Here is a 26411-nt window from a genome sequence, read left to right on the forward strand (position 1 = left end):
TTCCATCTTCTTTTAATACTTCCTGGATCATTTAATATTCTGCCTAAAGTATTCTAAAGTAGCAACTCGAGGTTTTAATTTGTTCTTCAGTTCCTTGAGCTTAAGAAATGCTGAACGAGTTAGGCCATATTGATTTTCTGATTTCAGCTCAATGCACACTTCATTGTAATATTTTGCTTTCTCCCCCCCTCCCCATGCTACATTTTGGAATCCTCTATTCATCTCTTTAGGGTTATAAAATAGACAAACCACTGGAAAACTTAGCAAAATAAATTAATAAGATTAAGAAATTAAAGAGGTGACATCACAAAAGAACCAGCTGAAATTAAATTCATTATTTAAGGATATCTTGAAAATTCGAAGTCTGATAGATATAAAATTCTAAAGGTAATTTATAATTTCCTGGAAACCCAATACTTACTGAAATTGACACAGATAAAAGTGAAAACACTTGAACAGACCTATCAGAAGATATGAAATTAAACAGTTCATAAAAATGAATCTAACCTCCTACCCTTCCTCACCCTCACCCCCCCATAAAAACTAAACCCAAAATGTCCTGGCTACTGGTTATACAGATTAATTCTACCAAACATTGAAAGCTAAACTATCACTAATACTATTTAAATTATTTCAATAAATAGGAAAAGAAGAACTCCTAAAGTCATTCTATGAAACAAGCATAAGACTGTTACTAAAACCAAGCAAAGACATGAGGAAAAAAAGACAACTATTGAATAATATTGCTCATGAACATAGACACAAAAATCCTTAACAAAATTTTGGCCAATAGAATTCAATAGCATAGTAATAAAATATTAAATAATAATCAAGTAGGTTGCACAACAGGAATATAGGGATGATTCAACTTAAGAAAAACAGCTAATGTAATTCATTCATATTAACAAAGCAATGAATAATAACAACATGATACTGTCAATTCACGCAGAAAAAGCCTTCAACAAAATCCAACACCTCTACTTGATTAAAACACAAAGAAATTTAGAAAGATAGGTGAATCTCCTCAACTATGTTAAGAGTGTATATGCAGTATCAAAACATTCTCAAAGGAGAGAGACTAAAAACATTCCTCTTTCTATTAGGGATCAGACAAAGCTGTGTGCTATTGCCACTCTTATCCAATGATATATTGGAGGTTACAACCAGGTAAATAAGGCAATGAAGGAAATAAGAGGTATCAAATTGGCAATGAAGTGGTAAAACTTCCACTATATGCAAATGGGCCATTAAACAGTATTTTATCAACTGGGAGCCTCTTAATTAAAGCAGTTGGGATTCGGAAGACAGGCCTTTTTGATCAACAGTCAGTTGGGGGCTGTTGTTGTTAGGTGCTGTTGAATAAATATAACCCATAGCAACCCTATAAACAACTGATCTGAACTTTGCTATATCCTGTACCACCACACAATTCCTAACACATTAGAGTCCATTGTGGCAATCACTGTATCAATCTACAAGTTGGTGTCGGAAGCTGGGAGTCTCTTGAGTAAAGTAGTTGAGACCAAGAATATGGGGTTTTGGACTAACATTTTATTGGGCCTTTGGGCCTGTGAACCTTGAGCCTTGTGTGAAGCACTAGCAGTAAAGATTGAGCAGAGAGTTTCACATGGCCTTAACACGTGGGATATTATCCCAGTGTGCCAGCCATGAGTCTCAACAGAATGTTTCAACAGCCTCCCGGGAACACATCTTGCCACTAGTAACATGACATTGGGATTCTCAATTTCCTATTAGAGGTACAACACTAAATTCTCAGTTTTATGGAGAATTGTCAGTATTTGGGGAGTTAATTGTTTTGCTTAGTACAGAACATGTCTGTAAGTTTGCAGTACTGAAGTACTTTGTGGGTTGCTATGATGCAGAAAGCTGTGCCTCCAGTATGTCTAATGTCACCAAGTCAGACATGCTGGACAGGTTTTAGTAATGTTCTCTGATTAAGATAGACTAAACTAAGAAGCAGGATTGGCAATTCACTGCTCAAATAACAGGCCTCTGAAAACCCGATGAACAGTAGAGGAACAAGGATAGTCATAAAAATAGAGGTCCAGCCCAGATTGGAAATCAATCCAAATGAAGAAAAAGAGTGGAAAACATTCTTTAATAATTGGAACACGGCACGTGCAAAATGTGAATGTTGCAAAACCAGAATTTGTGGAAAAGAAAATGGAGTGCATGAACATCGACATTCTAGGCATTAGTCAGATGAGATGGACAAACTCTGACTCCTTTAAATAAAATAATCATCAGGTAAACTATGTGGGAATGAATAACAGAAGAAGAATGTTGTTGCATTTATAGTTAAAAAGTCAATTTAAAACTCTATCCTGTAGTCTAATGTTGTGATAAAATATTATCCATATGCATACAAAGAAGACTTGTAATAGAATTCTTACAAAATATATGCTTTTAAAGTTAAGTTGAAGAGGAGGAAATTGAACATTTTTGCCATGTTTTCAGTCTAAAATAGACCAAACATGCATTCAAGATGTATTAATAATAATTAGTTACTAGCATATAAAAGTTGGAACCAAAGAAGAAGAACTTCTGCTGTATTCATTTGTAGGAACCAAAGAAGAAGAACTTCTAATAAGAAAGTTAGAACTGAGTGACAGAAATAAGACTAGAAATAGAATTAACAACTTCTGTATGTTCAATGATTTATATACTGAAATTGCCTTTTTAAAAAACCACAAGTGACTGTTTTATACCTGGACCTCACCAGATAACATAGGAATCAGATTGACTACGTCTGTGGAGAAATCTTTGGAAAAGTTCAATAGCAGAAGTAAAAATTAGCTCAAGAGTGCATTGTGGATCAAATCATCAAATACTCATGTCCAAGTTCAAATTGAGGGTAAAGAAAATGAAAACAAATCCATGAGAACCAAAATATTATTTTGAGTCTATTCCACCCGAATTTCAAAATTCTTTTAAGAATAGGCTTGAAGATTGAACAACAATGACTAAAGACCAGATTAACTATGGCATGAAATCAATGATATCATTCATAAAGAGAACAAAAGGTCATTGCAAAGACAGAAGAAAGAAAAAAACAAAATGGATATCAGAAGAGACTCTAAAATTTACACTAGCATGTTGAGAACCTAAAACAAAGGGGAAAGATGCTCAAGTAAAAGAACTGAAGATTTCAAGGGGAAGGTTGAGAAGACAAAGCAAAACATTATAATGGAATGTGCAGAGAGCTGGAATTTGGGAATGGAAAGAGAAAAACTAGCTCTCCATTTCTTAAGCTGAGAAAACTGCAAAGCAAATTTAATCCATAAGTCACAATATTGAAAATGCTAAAATAAGCTTTCCTAAAAATATAGAGCATATTTCATACACCCCAGAGACAGAGAGTCAGAGGAAATATATTGACAAAGAGTCATGAACAGCTACAGAAGAAGTTATATATAATGGAAGAAAAAATGGAAGCAATAAATAAAGCCTACAATGAACTAAAGTTATATCAACAGCTATGGAAAAAGGTGGAAATAATGAAAGAAAGAATGGAAGCCATAAACAAAGCAAATATCCCAGAGACAGGGAGCAAGAAGAAATATATCGATGTGTAGTAACAAGAAAAATTACTGAAGACATTGAAAAAAAAGATGGAAGAAAGAATTAATGCCATAGATAAAAAGGTACAAGAAATTTTTAAAAATCAACAAACAACAGAGAAAGTACAGACAACACAGTACTGAAAATAATAGTAATGCAGGAAACCACAATCCAGAATATAAAACCGAAATGGCAAAAGTATCCAACATGCTGGAGGATAGAGAAAAGGAGAACAGAAATGATCAAAGTTAGTCAGGTGGAAGACAAAGAAGATATAATAGAGGAAACAAAAGAAATGAAGAAAACAATAGAATCCAGTGGATTAACATCAAAAGAACTACATGTAAGATCAGAATCCCAGAATATGAGAGGATAAGGATAGAAATGAAAAAATTTTGAAAAAGTACTAGAAGAAAACTTTCCAGATATAATGAAGAACAACGAAATCTACATTCAAGAAGCTCAGAGAAACCCAAACAGAATAGATCCCAATAGAAAAACATAAATATTTATCATAAGCAAACTCTCCAAAGTCAAAGAGAAAGATTGAATACTAAAAACAGCTCAAGAAAAATAGAGTTACCTACAAAGGAGATTAAATTGGACTAAATTCTGACTCAGCAGAAACCATGAGAACAAGGAGACAATAGGACACTATATACAGAAGGTTGAAAGAAAACAATTACCTGCTGATGATCCTGTATCCAGTAAAGCTGTCCATTACATATGAAAAAGAAATTAGGCAATTTGCAGAAGTACAGGAACTAAAGGAACTTGTGAAAATAAGACTAAATCTACAAGAAATTCTAATGTAAGTATTTCACACAGAGACACCAAAGAAAAGTGGATAGACCATAGTAACTAGAAACAATAGAAAAAGAAATACAGCAAAATGGTAGGAATAAAACCTAGCATGTCAATAATCACCCTAATGTGAAAGGAGTAAGGGCACAAATTAAAAGACAAAGAGTAGGAGACAGGATAAAAAACTAAACCCATCTATATGTTGCCTACAGGAGACACATTTAAGAAATGGGGGAAACATATAGACTAGAAACTGAGGCTTTGAAAAAACAGACTAAGCAAATCACACCCACAAAAGAAAAAAAGAAGCAGGAGTGGCAATACTAATCTCCAATAAAATAGAATGCAGGATAAAACCAACATAAAAGACAAAGAAGGGCACTTCATAATGACTAGAGGCACAATAGACCAAGAAGACAAATACTTGGTCAACATGTGTGCACCAAATAAATAGATCTGAAAAATAAATAAAATAATGAAGCTCTGGTGGACTAGTAGCTAGAAGTTGCACGCAATCTTGAAGGTACATGGTTCAAGGACACCAGCTGCTATGGGAGAAGGAAGGGCAATCTCCTCCTGTGTGATGAACTGCCTCTGAAAACCTGCTGGAGCATTAGGTATGGGTAGGTTTCAACTCTATGATACACAACAACAGATCTGAAGAAAGAAATAGCACCACAATAGTGGTTGCTGTTCTTGCTATGTGCCATCAAGTCACCTATCACCCTTAGTGGACCTCTGAAGCCTGCCCTGTCTTGAGCCAGTATCACAGATTCCAACACACCTACCCTTCCTGCTCTAATTATTTTATCAGTCCATCTTATCTGGGTCCTGCTCATCCTTCATTGTCCCTCCACCCTACTGAGTATGATGACCTTCTTCAAGGAATGGTCTCTCATGGCCACATGTCCAAAGCATGTAAGATGAGTTCAAAATTCTAGCCTCCAAGGAGAAATTTGGTTTCATCCTCTTCAAGACAGTCCTATTTGTTTTCTTGGTGGTCCATGGTATGTTCAAGACACTTCTTCAGAACCATAACTCAAAGGCATCAATTCTTCTATCATCCTTAATTATTATACAGATCCCTGATGCATAGCAAGAAATTGCAGAAACCATGAACTGGCTCAGGCGCACTTTAGTGTCTAGACTGACATTATTGCTTCTTAGTAAGTACTCTGGAAAGGTCCCTGACAGCCGATTTATCTAATGTAATCTGGGATTCCCATTCTTCTCAAGGTTCATCACAATTTGTTGTGATCCACACAGTCAAATGCCTTCGCATATTCTGCTTTCTGCCAAGATCCATATGATATTGATGACAATGTCTCTAGTGCCACAGCCTCTTCCAAACCCAGTTTGTACTTCTCATAGTTCTCTGTCAATGTACTGTTCCAGTTGTTTCTGGATAATTTTCTGCAGGATTGTTTGTGAATGATATGAGGATGATATTGTACAATAATATATTTTGAAATGGGAATAAATATGGATCTCTTGCTCTCAGTTTGCCAGGTAGTTACCACAATAGTGGTAGAAGAATTTAATATACTGCTATCACCAGAGATAGGCCAACTTGAAAGTAATTTAACTAAAATGCAGAAGATCTAAACTATACAATGAGCCAACTTGACCTTGGATATATTCATTGTATGATACAACACCCAAACAAAAACAAATTTAGTTTCTTTTCAAGTGCATATGATGCATTTTCCAGAATTGAATGCCTATAAAACCACATTGAAATAATACAAAGTACTTACTCAGACAACCCTGCTATAAAACTATAAATTAACAAGTGAGGAAACATACAAAACCATCCATGTGGAAGCTAAACAGTACCCTATTAGAACATGATTGAGTAATAGAAGAAATTTAAAAAGTGAAATAAAATAGTTCCTTGAAACAAATTATAATGAAAATACAACATGCAAAAACCTCTGGATACAGCTAAAGCAATTCTGTGTCTGATGCAGTTCATAGCAATAAGAAAATACACAAAAAGGAAGAAAAAAGCAAAATTAATTCTGTCACTCAATACCTCCATCAAATAGAACAATAGCAACAATCTAACCTCACAGCCTCTAGAATAAAAGAAGTTATATGTATAAGAGCTGAAATCAGTGAGATAGAAAACAAAAAAACAATTAAATCATCAATACGATCATGAGCTGGTTCTTTGAAAGGGTCAATAAAATAGAAAAACCATTGAAAAACCAAACAAAAGAAAAGAGAGGCACAAATAACTAAAATAAGAAATGAGAGAGGTGAAATGAAATTAAATTGACTATCAGAATATTATGAAAAGCTGTACTCCAATAAAATGGAAAACCTAGAGTAAATGTAACAATTCATTGAAACTCACACTCCTCTCAGGTGGCCATCAACAGATGAACATCAACACCTGAACAGGCTCATTACAAAGAAATCAAGCAGGTCATAATGAAGACTGCTCCCAAAAGTCCAGGCCCAGATGGTTTCAGAGTTAACTTTTATGAAACATTCAGAGATCTGTCACTAATTCAACTTAAATTATATCACAATATAGAAAAAGAAGAAACCTTCTTAGAGTCATTCTACTAATTCAGCAAGCTTCAGCAAGCATACTTCTAATACCAACACCAGTCAAAGATAGTACAAAATAAGAAAACCACATATAAATATCTCTCATGAAAATAGATCAAAAATTCTTAACAAAATTGTAGTGAATAGAATCCAACATCACATAAGAAAAATTATTTATCATGACTAAATGGGATACATAACAGATGTACAAGGATGGAAAGCTCAACATGAGAAAAACAATCCATGTAATTCATCAGATAAAAAGTACAAAGAACAAGAACCAAATGATATTTTGACACATAAAAGGCATTCAAAAAAATTCAACACCCCTTCCTAATTAAAACACCCAGCAAAATAAAAGTAGAAGATAATTTCCTCAACATAGTGAAAACTATTTAAGAAAAACCAAGAGCTAACACAATTATCAGTGGATAAAGTTAAACGAGATTCCATTTGTGAACAGGGGCCATGCAGAGATGCTCACTTTCACCACTCCTGTTCAACATCATATTGAAAGTACTGGGTAGGACATTAGAACACGAGAAGAAAGTAAGAGGCATCCAAACTGGCAAAAAGACAGTAAAACTATCACTATATACAGACATTAGTATACTGTTCACAGAAAACCATAAGAACTTAACAAAATTACTGTTAGATCTAGTAGACTAGTTTAGTAGAGAGATAGGATATGAGATCAATATAAAAAAATCAATGGAATTCCTCTACAGTAACAAAGGAGATAAAAAGAAACTAAGAAAGCAATATCATTTACAATACCCAACCACAAATTTAAATACTTGGGAGTAAATCTAACTAGAGATACAAAGGACCTCTGTAAAGAAAACTACAAATAACATTGTGAGAAACAATAAAACATCTAAATAAATGGTAAAATATTCCCTGTTCATGGCTAGGAAGCCTGAATATAATGAAGATGACAAACATACCCAAAGTAGTCTATATGTTTAAAGCAATCCCAGTACAAATACAAAATTGATTTTTCAAGAAGATAGGAAGGGAAATTGGCAAATGTATTTTAAAAGGAAAGATAGTCAAAAGCAGAGAATATCAGAGAAATGTCTATGTTTCATTGACTATGCAAAAACATATGACTGTGTTGATCACAACACACTGTGTGGCTCACTCTGAGAAGAATGAGAATCCCAGAACTCTTGATTGAACTTATGCAAACTCTATACTTGGATCAGGAGGCAGTCATCAGAACAGGGCAAGGAAACACTGCATGGTACAAAATCGGGAAGGTGTACGCCAGGGATATGTCCTATCTCAATATTTTTCCAATCGATATATGGTACAGATCATCTGCGTGGCTGGACTCTGTGAGAAGGAAAGTGGCATCAGGATTGGAGGAAGACACATCAACAACCTGCATTATGCAGATGACACAACCTTGCTTTCTTAAACTGAGGAGGAACTGAAGTGCTTGCTCAGAAGGTAAGGACTGCAGCCTTCAATAGAGATTGAAGTTCAACATCAAGGGAAGAAAGATTCTCACCACTGGGGCAACTGGCAGCATTATTATAGACATTGAAGAGATTGAGATTACTAACAATTTCAGTTTGCTTGACTCCACAATCAACACTTTTGGCATCAGTAGCCAGAAAATCAAAAGACATATTGCATTGGGAAAGTTTGTTGTCAGGGACCTCTCCAGAGTACTGAAGAGCAATGATGTCCATCTGGATACTAAAATATGCCAGATCTAGGCCATGGTCTTTGCAATTACTTGTTATGTATCAGAAAGCTGGACAATGACTACGGATGATAGAAGGAGAATTAATGCCTATGAGCTGTAGTGATGGAGAAGAGTACTGAATATAACATGAACTTCTAAGAGAACAAAAAGGTTCATCCAAGAGAGAGTGAAATGAGACTGTTCCTTGGAGGCAAGGATTCTGCAGCTTCATCTGACATACTTTGGACATGTTACAAGGAGTGACCAGTCCTTGGAGAGGGACATCATGTTTGGAACTGTAGAGGGACAGCACAAGAGAGAAAGATTTGCAATGAGATGGATCGATTCAGTGACTGGGGTAATGGGAGTAGATATGTCAGAGACAAAAAGTTGGCACAGGACAGAGAAGGGTTCAGAGCTGTTGTACATAGGGTTGCTATGAGTAGCAAGTGACATGACATGATTGCACATAATTACAACAACAAATACTGAAAAATAAGAATGCAGTGGGAGGCATTCCCTGACCTCAAAATCTACTACACAATTGTAATAACCAAAAAAACATGGTACTATTACAATTACAGACACACAGATTAGTAGAACCCAGAACTGATAACCAAAAAAGTCTATTCAATGGGGAAACAAAAATCTCTTCAATAAATGGTGCTGGAAAAATTGGTCTTCTACCTGCAGAAAGCACAATTCTCATCATACACAAAAACCAACTTTAAGTGAATCTGTGACCTAGGGTAAAGCCCAAATCAGAAAGATCATAAGAGACAAAATGGAACTAGACTGAGAAGGCCTACCCTATCATCTGAATGTTGTTGTTATTGTTGTTATGTGCCATCGAGACGCTTGCGACTCATAGCGACCCTATGTACAACAGCCCTAAACCCTTCTCTATCCTGTGCCAATCGTTAAATACTGCCAGAAATGCACAATCAAGAAAGAATAGCAGAGTCTTCCAAAGATTAAGGCCCCGTGAGCATCAAAAACCTTTACTAATAATATGAAAAGAAAACCTACTAACTGGAGAGAAAAACATTTGACAGTATCATCTCAGACAAGAGTCTTGTAATGGAAATTATAGAATAATTTTGTAAGTTTGAGCTTCCATAAGAAAAAGACTGATAAGCCAAACACAAAATGGGCAAAAGACAATTAAAGACGTCACAGAGGAAGACATTGAGGTGGCCAAAGAAATGCCAAAAATCACTGGCAATAAGAAAGATGTAAATAAAAACCACAGTAATATACTGTCTTGTCCCAGTAGCTGTGGTAAAATTTACTAGGACAGTAAGCGATAAATGTTGGAAAGGATTTGGAGAGATTGACATTTCATACACTATTTGTGGAATAATAAAATGGTACAATCACTCTGGAAGGTAGTTCGGCATGTCTAAAAAAACCGAAATACAGACATTCCATATGACCCAGCTATTCCTTTGTTAGGAATATACCCTGACATAAATACAATTGAGACACTAATGGAGATTTGTTCTAGTAATGTTATTCACAATAGGAAGAAAATGGAAACAGCTCAAATGTCCATAAAAAATGAATGGATTAAGAAATTGTGATGCACACTGATACACTCCAGGAGGGTACTCGAACATGACAACAAGATAAAGGTAAGTAACCCAATTGAATAATGGGCACAGGATATGGACACTTCACCAAAGAAAGCATTCAGATGGCCAACAAATACATAAAGAAATGTTCAAAACCCCTAGTTCTAAGAGAGATGAAAATCAAAACAACTATCATCTCACCCCAGTAAGAATAGCAAAATTGCACAGAGCAGCAAACAACAAATGCTGGTGAGGTTGCGAAGAAACTGGAACCCTTATTCACTGTTGGTGGGAGTGTAAAATGATGCAACCACTGTGGAAGTCAGTATGGCGCTTTCTCAAAAAGTTGCAAATAGAAATACCATTTGATTCAGTAATTCCTCTACTGGGAATATACTCTGAAGAAACCGTAACTGCCATCCAGGCAGATATATGCACACATATTGTTTATTGCTGCTTTGTTCACAATAGCAAAGAATTGGAAACAACCTGAAGTGCCCATCAACAAATGAATGCATAGAGAAGCTGTGGTGTATACACACAATGGAATACCATGCTGCATTGAAAAACAAGGAACTCATGCAATATTATTAAAAATGGGTGACTCTGGAGGACATTAGGCTGAGTGAATATCTTAGTCACAAAAGGACAAATACTGCATAGTGCCACTGCACTGAATGACATCAGGGTTGGGATGAGAATGAGAATGAGAATAATTGGATAATTTATGTATACAGCATTGAAACAGATGAGGGAGAGAACAGTTTAAAAGCTATATATGATTGATTATTATGGTTATGACAAGAGTCCAGAATGAAGGTTGCATAGTAGAGTGTACTCCGGGATGGGGGCTTGGGGGAAATTGTATACCAATGAAAGACTTTTTCTTTTACTTTTCAAAGAGAAGAGTGAAGTGGGGGGGAGGGGTGGGCAGGGAGAAAAATGAAACAATGAATAAATGGAAATCTAAAATATCTGTAAACGTTCATTACAATTAATAAAAAAAATTGTGATACATTCACAAAATGGAATTCTGTACAGCACTCAAGAGTAATGATTTAAAAAAAATACTATATAACACGAGAGAGGCTGGAGATCATTATACTCAGTGAACTAAGTTTTGTATGCATAAATACTGAATAAGGGTATTTCTTTTGTCCATTTCTGAGTTTTCTTCTTTTTTTAAAAATTTTTAAGCTTTATTTTTTTAAATAATTTTAATGAGCATTTACAGAGATTTTGGATTTCCATTCATTCATTGCTGCACTTATCTCCCTGCCCAGTCCTCCCCTCGCCCCCAGTTCGCTCCTCTCTTTCAAAAGTAAAAGCAACACTCCCTCGCATAAGGGTATTCTTATAAAAGTAGGATTACTAGAAAGATATGCACAAAAGTCCAAAGGGGAAAAGGGAGGGAAGTGGGTGGCTGAGGGTGGAGTAGAGTGGGGAAATTATGAGATCACAGAACTTGGTTGGCAGAGGGAGTGGGTGAAGGAATTGGATAAGATCCAATGGAGATCGGAAAAGGCAGGGTAATGGTGGGCATGAATCAATGGTGATTAATTTTATGAAACACAATGTAGAGGATTGATCATATGAACACAACATGAATAGAAGAATGTGAGAAACACAATGTATGTAAATGACACATGATGTATACAAATTTCGTATGCAAACCAATACAGAATTTTAAAAAATAAAAACAAATAAAGAAAAAAGGGAGTTGTATTTTAAAAAACCCAATTATTATAAGGTCAGCAACAGCTCTCAAGTTCTTTCTACTCAGCTCAACACAAATATTATAGCTTTACTGGGTCCAAAATCCATTGTGATAACTCACAAACCACAAAGAAACATATTAAAGATGTCAAAAGGCTATAATTCAGATTAGTAACAGAATACAGTCAAGAACAGTTTTTTAAATGGGTGCTATTCAAGGTTGGGGCACTTCAATTTTGAGACACATAGCTTTAGGTCAGTGTTATAAAACTCTCCATCTTGAGATATGATTAATATAAACCCTATTCTGGCTGGCAAAAACATCTCTGGTCCTGAAGAAAGCATTACATTCTCTTTTTTGTTGGTGGAGAGTGTCTTAAGTTCTGCTGCTGGGTCTACTCAATTTAATAGCAAGGCTAGCCAATTCCCTTGTGGATAGGCTACCACACCCTATATACGTATCCTTGCCTATCCACATGTCAAAGTCAAGCAATGGCTAGGAAACTCATTTTGAAGAATAACCTTAACACCACAATAACTTAATAAGTATATATGTTCCAAAGGAAAAGGAGAAAAGAGGGGTAGGAAAAGAGGAAAGGAAGAGAAAAATCACTGAGATAGCAGTGGATAGTTAATGTATAGTGGGGGATGAAGTAAAGGGACCAATTCAATGGGAGCTTGAAAAGATGAGTTATAAATAGGCATAGAGTAATGGTAATTAATTGTGTAAAACATAGTGAATAGGAATTATTATGGAAAACACGAAGTACATGTATAAAACACAATGTATATGAATGCTTATATGCAAACCAGTAACAATTTTTAAAGAGCCTTACATTAAAGAAATAGTCATATGTAATTTTCCAATAAGAACTTCTAGAACTTAATATACTCATATATTTATACTGGAAAACCATAAGAAGCAGTTCTATTCCATAACAAATGAAGTTGCATTTGAGTAAGAATTTACTCAACGGCAATAGTTCTGCTTAAATTAATATTTGACAGCAAAGTATTTAACAAAGTGGTTCTAAGGAACTTGGTGGCCTAGTGGAAAGAAGCTGCATTATAATCCCAAAGGCTGCTGCCTGGTAGGAGGACCTCCGCTCTTGTATTTAACTGCTTCTAAAAACCGACCTGTGGGTCAGCTATGAGTCAGTTCCAACTCTATAGTACACAATAACAACATACTGAAAATGGCAAGATATAATGCTTATTTCTCTAAATTTTTGATGATCCAAGAAAAACCCAAGTGCTTACCTAAACATTTTGGTGGTTGTGACCACTGTCCGTCTCTACAAGTAATAAATCTGTCACCCTGAAGTTCATAGAACGATTGGCACTGGTACTCAACTCTTGATTCTTGGGCATATTCACCTAATGTTGCAGAAACAGTGTCTCCATTTTCAATAGGTGGAGGAGGTTCACATTTTCCTTTTGAATCTAAAATTATAAATTGTATTTGTTATCTGAGAGACCAGGTCAATAGACAGATTAAATTGAAGCCTATACAAATAAACATACTATGTGACAACAAGACTTGTGTGATTTCTCAGAAAAAATAAAGAGCTAGTACAAATGTGTCTGCTCTGTACTACCACAGAACCAATAGTTTCTTCATGGATATACACTGTAAAGTGGATAAGATAGACAAATGAAGTGGGGTTTTTTCCCTTTAATTTACATACTATAGTGTCTATTGAAGCTCCCAAAAGACTCAAATTTACTGCTGTTGAATTAATTCTGACTCACAGGGCTTCTAAAGCTGTAAATACAAATAGCTGGAGATAACTTATTCTCATCCCTTGGAGCCACAGGCAGATTCAAACCCTTAGAGTAGATTATCTATTTGGTTAGGAGCACAAAAAGCTACAGATCTTGCTGTAGAATTCCAAGTGAATCACTAGCTATTTTTTAAAAAATAATTATTAAAATTGAAGCATTAAGTCCTTATAAAAAATTCAAAATGTAAAAATGTTTATATGTACTTTTGCTAAAATGCAGACATATTGTATAAAACCTAAATAAAGAAGGCACTGAAAGATAAAGATGTGGGATTTTTTTATTTTATTTGTGTGTGTGTGTGTGTGTGTGTGCGCGCGCGCTGTCAAATCAGATCTGACTGGTACAGGAGGAGATAGTTTTTCCTTTTCCAGCAGAGCACTTAGTGGACTTGAACCAAACACCTCTGGGGTTGCAATACACCTTCTTGCCACTAGGCCACCAGAGCTCGCCAAAGATGTGGGATTTTTTTTGTGTGTCAAGCAAAGATAGGGAAGTGAGTTCTAGGCTTGTTTTAAGTTCAATGTTTCCTGACCTAGGCCCTCTAGAATTCTGCAGCCCAGAATCCATATCAAATTCCCAAAAGAAGAATTGTGTGTTTAAGCAAAGGATAAGGATTAACAGCATGCTATTGCTATTGTTTTGTGCCATTGAGTCACCTGAGATGTATAGTGACCTTATGTACATTAGCTCTGAACCCTATCCTATTCTATGTCAATCTCATCGCCTCTGACAGACCTAATCCCATTTCTTCAGTCACTGAGTCAATCCAGCTTATCTTGGGTCTTCCTCTCCTGAACTCGTCTTCCATCCTTCCAAGCATAATGTCTTTTCCCAAGGCTGTTGCCTCCTGGCCACATGCCCAAAGTATACGAGACAGATATTTAAAATCCTTGCCTCCAGGAAGCAGTTTCATTTTACTTTCTCTAGGACAGACCTGTTTTTCTTCCTAGCAGTCCACGGTATGTTCAACAGTTTTCTCCAGCACCAAACATCAAAAGGCATAGATTCTTTTTCTATCATCCTTAGTTATTGTCCAGCTCTCCAATATATAACCAGTATTGATAAGACCATCACCTGTATTAGGTGCACCTTAGTCTCCAAACAGACTTTGTTGCTCTTCAGTACTCTAGAGAGGTCCCTGAAAGCAGACTTTCTAATGGAATTAATCTCTTGATTTCCTCATTGCTGGTGCCAAGAGTGTTCATTGTGAAACCAAGCAAGCTAAAGTTGTTAACTATCTCAATCTTTTTCCAACTATCATGAAGCTTCCAATTGGTCCAGTGTTAAGAACCTTTGTTTTCTTGATGTTGGACCTCAAAACACATTGAACACTACAAGTCCGTGACCTCCTGCAGCAAATGTCTCAGGTCTTCCTCAATTTCAGCAAGCAACGTAGTGTCATCTGCATAATACAGGTATTTGTTGAATCTTCCTCTGATCAGAATGCCACGGTCTTCCTCATAAAACCCAACCTCCTGAATGGTCTGTTCTGCATAAAGATTGGAAAGATATGGAGCTGGGATGCCTCCCTCGGGCACAATTTTCCTGATCCTGAACCATGGAGTGTGTCCCTGCTCAATTCTGAGTACTGCATTTTGGTCCAAGCACAGGTTTTGCCCAATGACAATTAAGAGTTGAGAAATGAGGTTGGAGATAGAATTCTAGAATTCTGTAGAATCAATGACCTTCTTTGCAAATGCCATTTATAAGAAATATAGTGACAATACACATGGACTTCACCTTATGTTCTACACAAGAATAGATTTATTACATCTGTGGGGGAAAGTCCACTGGAGAATATCAATATCAGCTGTGAAAACTAGGCCAGGTGTTGCTTGTGGACTAGACCATCAACTATTCATATGCAAGTTCAAATTGAAGTTAAAAAAAAATCAAATAAAATCCACAGGAATCATACTTTTACCTCTAGTCTATTCTACCATTCAAAGACCATTTCAGGAATTGATTTAAGGCTTTGCATATTAACGAGCAAAGATCAGATGAGCTGTGGGAGGACATCAAGAATATCATCCACCAAGAATACATAGAGTCATTACAAAGAGAGAAGATGAAGACCAAGATGGATGTCAGACAAAACTCTGGCTGTTGCACTAGAGTGCCAATAAGCCAGAGCAAAGAGAGGAAATCAAGACGTTAAGGAGATGAACAGAAAATTTTGAAGGGCAGCACAATATGAACAAAGTATTACAATGAAATGAGCAAAGAGCTGAAGTCAGAAAATCAAAAGGGATGACTCACTCAGCACTTCTTAAGCTGAAGAAACTGAAGAACAAATTTAAACCTCAAGTTGCGATGCTTAAGGATGCTGAAGGCAGAATGTTGAAAGACCCAGGAAGCATCAAAAGAAGATGAAAGGAGTACACACAGTCACTATACCAAAAAGAATTGGCTGACACAGAAGTATTTGATGAAACAACATATGATCAATGTTAAGTGGCAGAAGTACGTGAGACTCTGTGTGGAGAGTGAATACTCTCCATTGCTTGTGGGGAGACAGGACTGAAGCTCCTAGAGATATGAGTCCCTCCATTTAGGGATCCTTGCATCTGCAGCTGCATTGACATCTCAGGAACCAAACAGGACACAAGAATTTGGGATACAGAGTTAAAAGCAAGGGGTAAACTTTCTCAGCTCTCTGTGAGAGGGTTGGCTGACTTGAGACCACTCTGCACACAAGCTACTTGAGCTGACATCCCTGATCTCTGGATGTAGTGTTCCTCCTCCAGAGACAAAGAAGATATCAAAGTTCAGGAGAAAAGATACATGGCAAGTGAAACTATTTGAGAAAGGCACCTGGTCTCACACACTACTCAGCCACATCCTACATGATGGAGAACAATTTACGTGTTCAATGCAATCCCAATACACATACCAAATTCATTTTTCAAGGAGATCAAAAGGGAAATTTCCCAGGTTATTTGGAGAGGAAAGACACCCAGAATAAGCAAAGCACTTCTGAAAAACAAAAATGAAGTGGGAGGTACACTTCCTGACCTCATAACCTACAATAAACTGGTAATAACCAAAACAGGATGGTACTGACCAATGGAACTGCATTAAGAACCCAGAAATGGACATTTTATGATCAAATGATATTCAACAAAGGAATAAATCTTGTCAAATGGGGAAACAACAACCTCTTCAACAAATGGTGTTGGCCAAATGGAACTGCTATCTGGAAAGCTGAGACAGTACCCACAGCTCACACTATACACAAAAATTAACTCAGATGAATGAGAGACATGGGAGTAAAGCGCAAACCCATAAAGTTCACAAGAGATAGAGTGGGACCAAACTGAGAAGACCTAGCTTATGGTATGAAGACACTGCCAAATACACTCAGAAAAGCTCAATCTGGAGAAGGATAAAAGTGATGAATAGGACCTTCTATAGATTAAATCTCAAAAACTTTTGCTTATCAAAAGGTTTTCCAACAGGGTGAAGAGCAAGCCTACTGACTGGGAACAAATATTTAGTGATAGCATCTCAGACAAGGGTCTCATAACAAAAGTTTAAAGTATACTGGACCTCCAGAAAAAAAACACAACAACAACAAAACCCCAAACCTTGTAACCCAATTACAAAATGGGTAAAAGCCTTGAAAGACTTTCAACAACAGAAGACATTCAGGTGGCCAATAGAAACATTAGGAAATGCTCTAAATCACTGGCAGTAAGAGAGATATAAATCAGCTTTCTGCTCCTCATCGATCCAGATTGTCCTCTCTTCTCGCGCAGCCTCAGCTGCATCCCTGATACACAATGGTGAAGGTCAGAGTAAGTGGATTGGCCACATTAGGCACCTCGTCACTAGGGATGCTTTTAACTCTAGCAAAGTGGGTGTTGTCACCATCAATGATCCCTTCATTGACCTCAACTACATGGTCTATATGCTCCAATATTATTCCACCAATGGCAAGTTCAATGGCACTGTCAAGGCTGATAATGGGAAGCTGGCTACCAGTGGAAAGGCCATCACTATCTTCCAGGATCGTTATTCTGCCAACATCCAATGGGGTGATGCTGAGTATATTGTGGAGTCCACTGGTGTCTTCACAACCTTGGAGAAGGCTGGGGCTCACTTGAAGGGTGGTGCCAAAAGGGTAATCACCTCTGCTTCTTCTGCCGATGCTTCCATGTTTGTGATGGACATGAACCAAGAAAAGTATGACAACTCTCTCAAGATTGTCAGCAATGCCTCCTGCACCACCAACTGCTTAGTTCCCCTGGCCAAGGTGATCCATGACAACTTTGGCATTGTAGAGGGACTCAAGACCACAGTCCATGCCATCACTGCCACCCAGAAGACTGTGGATGGCCCCTCTAGAAAGCTGTGGTGTGATGGCCATGGAGCTGCCCAGAACATCACCCCTGAATCTACTGGCACTGCTAAGGCTGTGGGCAAGGTCATTCCTGAACTCAATAGGAAAGTTCAGACATGGATTTCCGTGTCTCCACCCACCTTGTGTCGATTGTGGACCTGACCTGCCATCTGGAGAAAGTTGCCAAATATGATGAAATCAAGAAAGTAGTAAAGCAGGTATCAGAAGGGCCTCTCAAGGACATCTTGGGATACACTGAAGATCAGGTTGTTTCCTGTGACTTTAATAGTGACACCCACTCTTCCAACTTTGATGATGGGGCTGACATTAGCCAGAATGACCATTTTGTCAAACTCATTCCCTGGCACGACAATGAATTTGGTTACACCAACCTGATGCTTGACCTGATGGTTCACATGGCCTCCAAAGAATAAGAGCCCCTTGGACCACCAGCCCCTGCAATAGCACTAGAAGAAAGAGAGAGACCCTCAGCTTCTGGGGAGTCCTTGCCCCAACTTGAATCTCCCACACACGGAGAATCTCACATCCTTGACACAGTTTCCATCCAATCTCACTGAGAAAGGGGAGGGGCTTGGGGAGCCCATCTAGTCATGTACCATCAATAAAGTACACTGTACTCAGTAAAATTAAAAAAAAAAAGAGATGTAAATTAAAACCATGATGAAATACCATCTTATCCTAGTAGCAGTGGCAAAGTTTAGTAGGGCAGCAAGTATTAAATGCTGATTAAATGCTGGAGCGGATGGGGAGAGGTGGGAAATCTGATACACAGTTGGTGGAATTGTAAAATGGTACAACCACTCTGAAAAACAGTTTAATGTTTCCTTAAAAGTTCAACACCAAAACTCTATATGACCCAGCTATTCCACTACTAGGAATATACACCAAGATAATTAGGACTGAGACACAAACAGAGATTTGGACACCAATGTTCATAGCACCATTATTCACCATTACAAGAACATGGAAATAGTCCAAATATCTAACTACAACTGAATGCATACAGAAATTGTGGTACATTCAAACAATGAAATACTATTCAACACTGAAGAGAAATGATTTTGAAAGATACTATGTAAGTTGGGAGAGCCTGGAGAGCATTATGCTAAGTGAACTAATATAGTCTTATAAAGACAAATACTGTATAAGACCTTTATTGTAAAAACATAACTAGTAAAACATGCAAAGGAATTCAAGGGGGAGCTGAGGAATGTAGGGGAGAGAGAGAGGAAATGGGAAGGAAATTGTTGAGAAGACAAGATAATTATGGACAAGGTTCAACGGTGATTAATTTTATAAAACTTAATACATGAGAATGGTTGTATGAAACAAAATGTGAATGAAGGACGGTGTGAAACACAATGTATATATATTTTGTAAGCAAGCCAATAAAAACAACAACATATGATCAAGAGGCAATGGTGATGAAAGTGAAAGTTCAAGCTACTCTGAAGGAATTGACCAAAAAAAAGCTCTAGGAATTGGTGGAATACCAACTGACATATTTAAACAAACAGATGCTACCCTGGATGTGCTCACCAGGCTATGCCAAGACATCTTGAGAGCAACTACATGTCCAACTGATTGCAAGAGATCTGTATTTATTCCCATTTGAAGAAAAGGTGACCCAAGAGAGTACAGAAATTATTGAATGATATCACTAATATCACATGCAGGCAATATCCTGCTGGAGATTATAAATCCAACTGGAGCAGTGTATCAGCAGAACAGCAGCTGTGCAAGCTGGGTTTAGGAGAAGCCATGGCACTAGGGGCAACATAGCCAGCATTAGATGGATCTTGTCTGAAAGCAGTGAATATCAGAGGATTGTTTAATCTGTGTTTCATTGACTATGCAAAGGTATTTGACTGTGTGGATCACAAAAAATTGTAGCTAACTTACTTTGAGAAGAATGGTAATCCCAGAACACTAAATTGTGAAATAGAAGGATTAATGGCATAGAAGGTCTAAAATATCTTTGACAATACCTAACCTACTCTTGAAAATCACCACAGGAGAAATAAAAAGCAAATGGGTTTCCCTATGATTATAAGGCTCAGCGAGGGGCCTAGATTTCTACCTATACACCTGTCTTCTTTCCATAGTATAAATAGAGAATGAATGTGAAATCTTATTTATATTTAAAAAAGTAACACTCAAACAAACTGAAAGAATCTCAGAGTAGGCTAACATTGAAATATTGGTACTTAGACATATAATAATAAATTTTTTAACAGTAAAATAAAAAGGCTTTCAAAGCAACTAGATAAAAATGACACATCACCTACATGAGAACATAGTCAAGACATCAAAAGGCAAGACGGATTGAGTATATCTGCTGTCAGAAATGTCTTTTAAGTTGAAAAGATCAAGAATATTGCTTTAAAGTCTATCATGAGCTTGCCAAAAGATATGGTATTTATAATTGTTTCATATGCTTGTGAAAGTTGGAATGTCAATGATGAACAAGAATTGACTTATGGTGTTGAAGAAGAATTGAAGATTGAGTAAGAATTTGAATTGTGGTTTTGGTCAAAAGTAATATATCATGGACTTCTAAAAAATAAACAAATCTATCTTGGAGTAAATGTAGTCAGGGTACTCCTTTGAGGCAGGATATTGAAATGTCATCTCATGAACTTTAGGCATGTTGTCAGGAGGCACTAGGGTTTGGGTAAAAACATCCCACTGGAAAAAAATAAAGGGTTCTCCAGCAAGACTGACTGACACAATAAGAACAAAAATAAGTTTGGACAAGGCAGAGAATGTGAAGATGGTATTGATCTGTTGTTCATAGTTTCATTAGTATTTATAGTTTGATTGTTGACACTTGAAAACATAGAAAAACAGTTCAAAGGACAAAGAATTTCTCATCTAAATTCTGAGCAATCAGAAAAAATTAATGCCACATTTTTGAAAATTTGAAACAAAGAACTGTTTACTATAGTTTAGGCAGTCTAAATTAGCCAAAATATGGTTTTGAATTTATATTACCTTATTTAAAAACAAAATTTCAAGAATACTTGTGGTACATTGAACAGTCATGATCAAGACCAGGTTTCTCTTTTTTAAGGACTGAATAAGTCTTTAAGTGTTCTAGAATTATAATTTTCAATATTATTAATAATATGTTATAATCTACAGAGCGAGGAAACACTGCCTGGTTCAAAATTGGGAAAGGAGTGTATCAGGGATGTGTCTTGTCTCCATACCTTTTAAATCTGCATGTGGAACAGATCATTTGGTAGGCTGGACGTGACATATGTGGAGGAATGTGGCATCAGAATTGGATGAAGACTCAGCAATCTGTGTTGTGCAGGTGACACAAACTTGTTTGCTGAAACTGTTGAGGGCCTGCAGCATGTGGTTCAGCTTCAGACTATAGAAGTTGAGGACAATCCTCCATTCTTTAATCTTGTCTTTGTTGGGTGGTGCAAGATACACATTAATATCTTGTTGATGATGAATGTGACTCTTTTCCTCTACATTTTGTCAGTACCAACAGAAAAGCACTGTCAACCATTTACTTCAATAGCTAGCACATTTAGTTCACTAATGCCTATCTACTTTATACATTCTATTTCATTTTGATGATGTCAAATTTTCCTATATTCAAACGTCATAAATCACATTGTGTGACTATTATGGATGTCTCCACTTCTTTCTCATCATTTTTGAGTTATGGCACACAACTAAATAAAGGTTTTACAGTAGCTGAAATTTTTACCTGTCCACCTTTTTTATGTTGATATAAACTTAGACCTCTTTTCCAGTCATATTTTCAATGTCTTTTAAACTGAGGGACTCACAATCTGATATCACATCTGACAATGTGTTCCTGCTATTTCAGAGATTTTCATTGACCAATTATTTTCGAAATATATGGTGAGTTTTACAACCTAATCTGTTTTAGTCTGGAAGATACACTGAAAACTGATGGCTCAATCATCAGTGATGCTTAAAATAGGCTGAAATCTTCATGAATATCATTACTTTTTGAAAGCTGTCTAATGTTTACTGTTTTAGATGTGACGACTTGTGTGCTTTATATTGAGTTAGAGTTGATATGGAAAGCTGAAGTCTTTGATCTTCATAAGTAAATATTTCAGGTCCTCTTTATTTTCAGCATGTAAAGTTGTATCAACTGCATTTCATAGGTTGTTGATGAGTCTTTTTCCAATTTTGAGGCTTTGTTTTCTCCATATAATCTAGTTTCTCAGGATATGATCAGTATGTACACTGAATAATTATAGTGACTTTTCTTGGTTAATATTCCCAATATACCCATATTTTATTCAAATAATTTTCTTTTAGTCTATGAACAGATTCTATATGAATATAGTAAGGATTCTGGAATTTCCATTCTTCACAAAGTTTTTCATAATTTGTTAAAACCAACACAGTTGAATGCCTTTACCTATTCAATAAATCACAGAAAAACAGGAAGTCACTGCCAGCAAGGTAAGAGTAGAGTCCAACATTTGTCTATTTGGGCTAGAAGCTCCTGTGTGAATCTAACTGGTACAGCAGCAGCAACAGTAAATGAAGCAGCAGGAAAGAGCCAGAGGCAGAACTCATCTGGGGCTGCTGAACCACCCAGTCAGTGCTAAAGACCTTCATCCCAGCTTTCTGGAGGATGAGACAGTTGGTAATCTGTGTGAGACACGTAACTGTCAGAAATAAAAGAATTTTTTTAACACTGGTCTGATGCTGAGAGGCATGCCTGACCTATTCTGACCGAATAAATATATTCTGTTACTACCTAAATTGTAGCATATAAACTACCATAATTACCCTATAATAAGAAAATGATCTATGAGCTCTGTGTAGCCATTGCAATGGGATAGCAGACACAATAGTAGAGAGACTCCTGGAAGGTGCAGGTGATGTTAGAATTACAGGGTTAGACAGCACTTGGGTTTGTGAAGTGCATAGATATATCTGATCTCATGGGAGTAATATTGGTACTATTGATAACTAGGATGGTTCTCCTTGTAGAGTTAGTTAGTGGAGTTCAGACATGGCCACCTCTAAACCACCTGTACTTTTTGTCATATTCTCTGTTTTTGGCTAACATAATTTACATCTTCCTGATTCCAAACTGTCTTCTGAATCTGGCTTGAACTTATGGCAGTTTTTGCCTAGATACTCCTAAAATCATATTTTAATTATCCTCAGCAAAATTTTACTTGTGTGTGATACTGTTTGATAATTCCCATACTGTGTTTGAATCCTTTTCTTCATAATGTGTACAAGTATGAATCTCCGCTAATTGTTGGAAAAGGTAACTAAATTCCAAATGTTATGCTATAGATGAGTGGACACTTACAGTATTGCATCTGTTTCTTGAAACCTCTCAATTCACGCAATCCTTTATTTTTTACTTTCCCCCCCACCCAATTCCTTATTTTAAACTAAGAAGTTTAATATTTTTTTGGTGATGCTCTTCACTAGTGTCTTAGTGCAACTTGCACTTCTTTCTTCAATACTATCAGTTGTTCATTACATAATATCTCCTAAACTGGTTGTGCATTAACAGTTCTCTTTGGTGCAGAGACTCTAGGTATTAAGTTCATCTTCTTTTAATGTGTTGTGTAACATTCAAGAATTTGCCTCCAGGATTTTTCCATACTGTAACTTGGAGCCTGGATTTCTTTTTTCTTCAGTGCTTTTTGCATGAAAAATATTGAACCTAGCCTTCCCTTTTGTTTCAAGGCTTTCTTTGCAAATTTTGTAAGAATTGTCTTCTTGAAATCTTCTGTTCAGTTATTTTATTTCATCCTTCTTCACTTTTGAAGTGTTAAAGGCAAGGATGTCACTAGGGTGCATTTGACATAAGCCACAGTATTTTCAATTGCTTCATATACATTTGAAAGTTGGACACCAAATAAAGAATATAAAAAATGGAATGATGTCTTTGAATGTGGTGTTGGAGAAGAGTATTGAATATATCATGGACAGCTAAAGGTGGAAACAATCCTGTTTTGGACAAAATATAGCCAGAGTGTTGTATAGAGGACTTTCTATCATAAATGTGGGCATTTTGCCAGGAGAAACAGTTCTCTGGAAAAGGAGAATATATTTAGAAAAGAGGAAGGTCAGCTAAGAAAGGGACAATTTCAAGGAGATAGATTAACATACTGACTAGAACAATAAGCTTACGCTCATCAGAGATTGTGAGGGTGGTACAGTAATTAACAGGTTTTTCTGCTGTGCATAGTATCACTATGGGTTGGAGCTATTAGATCACCAGTAGCACCTAATAATAATAAAGACAGCAATCTAGATCAAACTCTAATGTCTCTTCAGACATTAATTTAGGTTTTTCTATGATTGAAAATTTCTTCATATATGATATCCTTGATACTATCCCACAAGCAAGTTGGTCTCAGGTCATCTGTGCTCAGTGGATTAAGTTTATTCTTGAGATGATTATCAAAATTAAACAGCCTATATGCATATGGCTGTTTGCCTCTCCTGGACTTGTTTTCACTTCTTCATCATCAATTTTACTTGCACATAAACAATTGAGAACCCTGAGTTCTGTACCCTGAATTCAGACCTCAGGTTTCCTAATTGTGAAAGAACACATTTTTATCTGTGTTTATCAGTTATCCACTTGAGATATTTTGATTAAAGCAGGACCTGGTGTGGTTGTCATGTGCCTTCAAGTTGACTATGACTCACAGCAATCCTATAGTCAGCAGGTCAAACTTTACTTATGCAGTGCCATCTTCACCCAATTTAATAAGCAGGGCCTCATGGTTAGAATCATTGTATTAATCCATTTTATTGAGGGTCTTCCTCCCTTCTCTGACTCTCCAACTTTTGCTATATGATATATTTTTCTCCAGTGATTGACCTCTCCTAACAAGTCTAAAGTATGTGAAATACGGTTTCGCTACCCTTGAATCAAAGAATTCTGGTTGCACTTCTTCCAAGGCAGACTTATTTAGTTTTTTGGCTGTCTACGGGATACTAAGTACACTAAACCTCTATTTCAAAGGCATTAACTTTTTTTCCAGCCTTTCTGAGTCATGGTCTAACTTTCAGGCACAGAGGAGGAACTGAAAACATGACGACTTGGAACAAGTTCTCTTCAGACTTTAAACGGACATAATTTTTCTTTAGCACTACAGAGAGGTCCCTCACTGCATGCAGTATTCCATAACTGACCTAAAAAGGTGAAGTAAGGACGAGCATGGATCAATGATGATTAATATTATAAACCATAATGTTTAGGAATGATAATGTGAAACATGGTCTGAATGTAGGAATGGGTGAAACACAATGTATATAAAGGAAACACAATGCATATGACTTTTGAATGCTTAATTAGTCACCTAAACTTTTAAGTATAAATATTGCCGACTGAATATATCTTCAACTTGTATCATATTCTCTGTTCACTCTTTAGCTGTCTATTTCACTTCTCTTAGAGCTGTAAGGTATAGTTTATTCTTTTCTTCTTTAGGAAATAGTTCCTTGTCTTCTTACTGAAGATATTTCCCAAGATTCTAACTATTCCTTTAACATAATAAAATTTTCCATAAAGCAAATTAAACTTAGTACTTGGCCCAGTTTACAAAAGAATTAGATTGGATGCTTTGTGACTTTTTTTATAATTGAACTACAATACTTCAATATGAGCAACTTCAATATATGTTATATCAACATATGTTATCATTGCTACTTCTCTACATATTTGTAAGATATAAGATATTCTACCTTCACATTTAGGTGGTTCTGTCCAAGTTCCATTCAGACACATCACTTCTTCCTCTCCGGACAGATAATAATGTCTTTCACATTCATAACGTACTCTTTCTCCATGTGGATACCTAGTCATCTGTTTCAAGATAACAGCATTTTTCACATCCGGTGGATAACCACAGGAAATATCTAAATAGAAAGAAAATTTTCTCTATTAGTGTTCTTTTTGAGTATTAAATGTTTTGTTGTTATGTGCTTTTGTTATGAGTCACTTGCAACTCATAGCAACCATATGTACAACAGTTCTGAACCCTGTTCTATCCTGAGCCAACCTGATTGTCTCCGACACACCTCTCCTCATTAAACAATTCACTTAGTCAACTCATCTCATCAATGGTCTTCCTTTTTTGCACTCTCCCTCTACCCTTCCAAACCTGCTTTTCCTCTCCAAGAACTGGTCCTTCTTTGTAACATGCCCAAAGTATGTCAGACAAAGCTTCAGAATCCTTGTCTCTAAGGAGCAGCTTAGTTTCACCCTCTACAGGGTGGACTTGTATGTTTTCATAGCAGTCCACGGTATATTCAATACTCTTCTCCAGGACCAATTCTTCTTCTATCA

The 26411-nt window shown here is 36.5% G+C and overlaps 1 protein-coding gene across 1 annotated transcript in view; it reads right to left on the reverse strand.

The window, feature by feature from the left end:
• Positions 1-26411, reverse strand: part of CFH (complement factor H) — a 256291-nt gene that overhangs the window by 140947 nt on the left and 88933 nt on the right. Inside the window, exon 11 of the mRNA XM_006892120.1 lies at positions 13192-13374. Coding sequence (XP_006892182.1) covers positions 13192-13374 — 183 coding nt within the window. The remainder of the gene's footprint in view (positions 1-13191; positions 13375-26411) is intronic.

Source organism: Elephantulus edwardii, unplaced genomic scaffold (assembly GCF_000299155.1).
Source record: "Elephantulus edwardii isolate Elephantulus edwardi_28Jun2011 unplaced genomic scaffold, EleEdw1.0 scaffold00110, whole genome shotgun sequence".
NCBI classification, from domain to species: domain Eukaryota; kingdom Metazoa; phylum Chordata; class Mammalia; order Macroscelidea; family Macroscelididae; genus Elephantulus; species Elephantulus edwardii.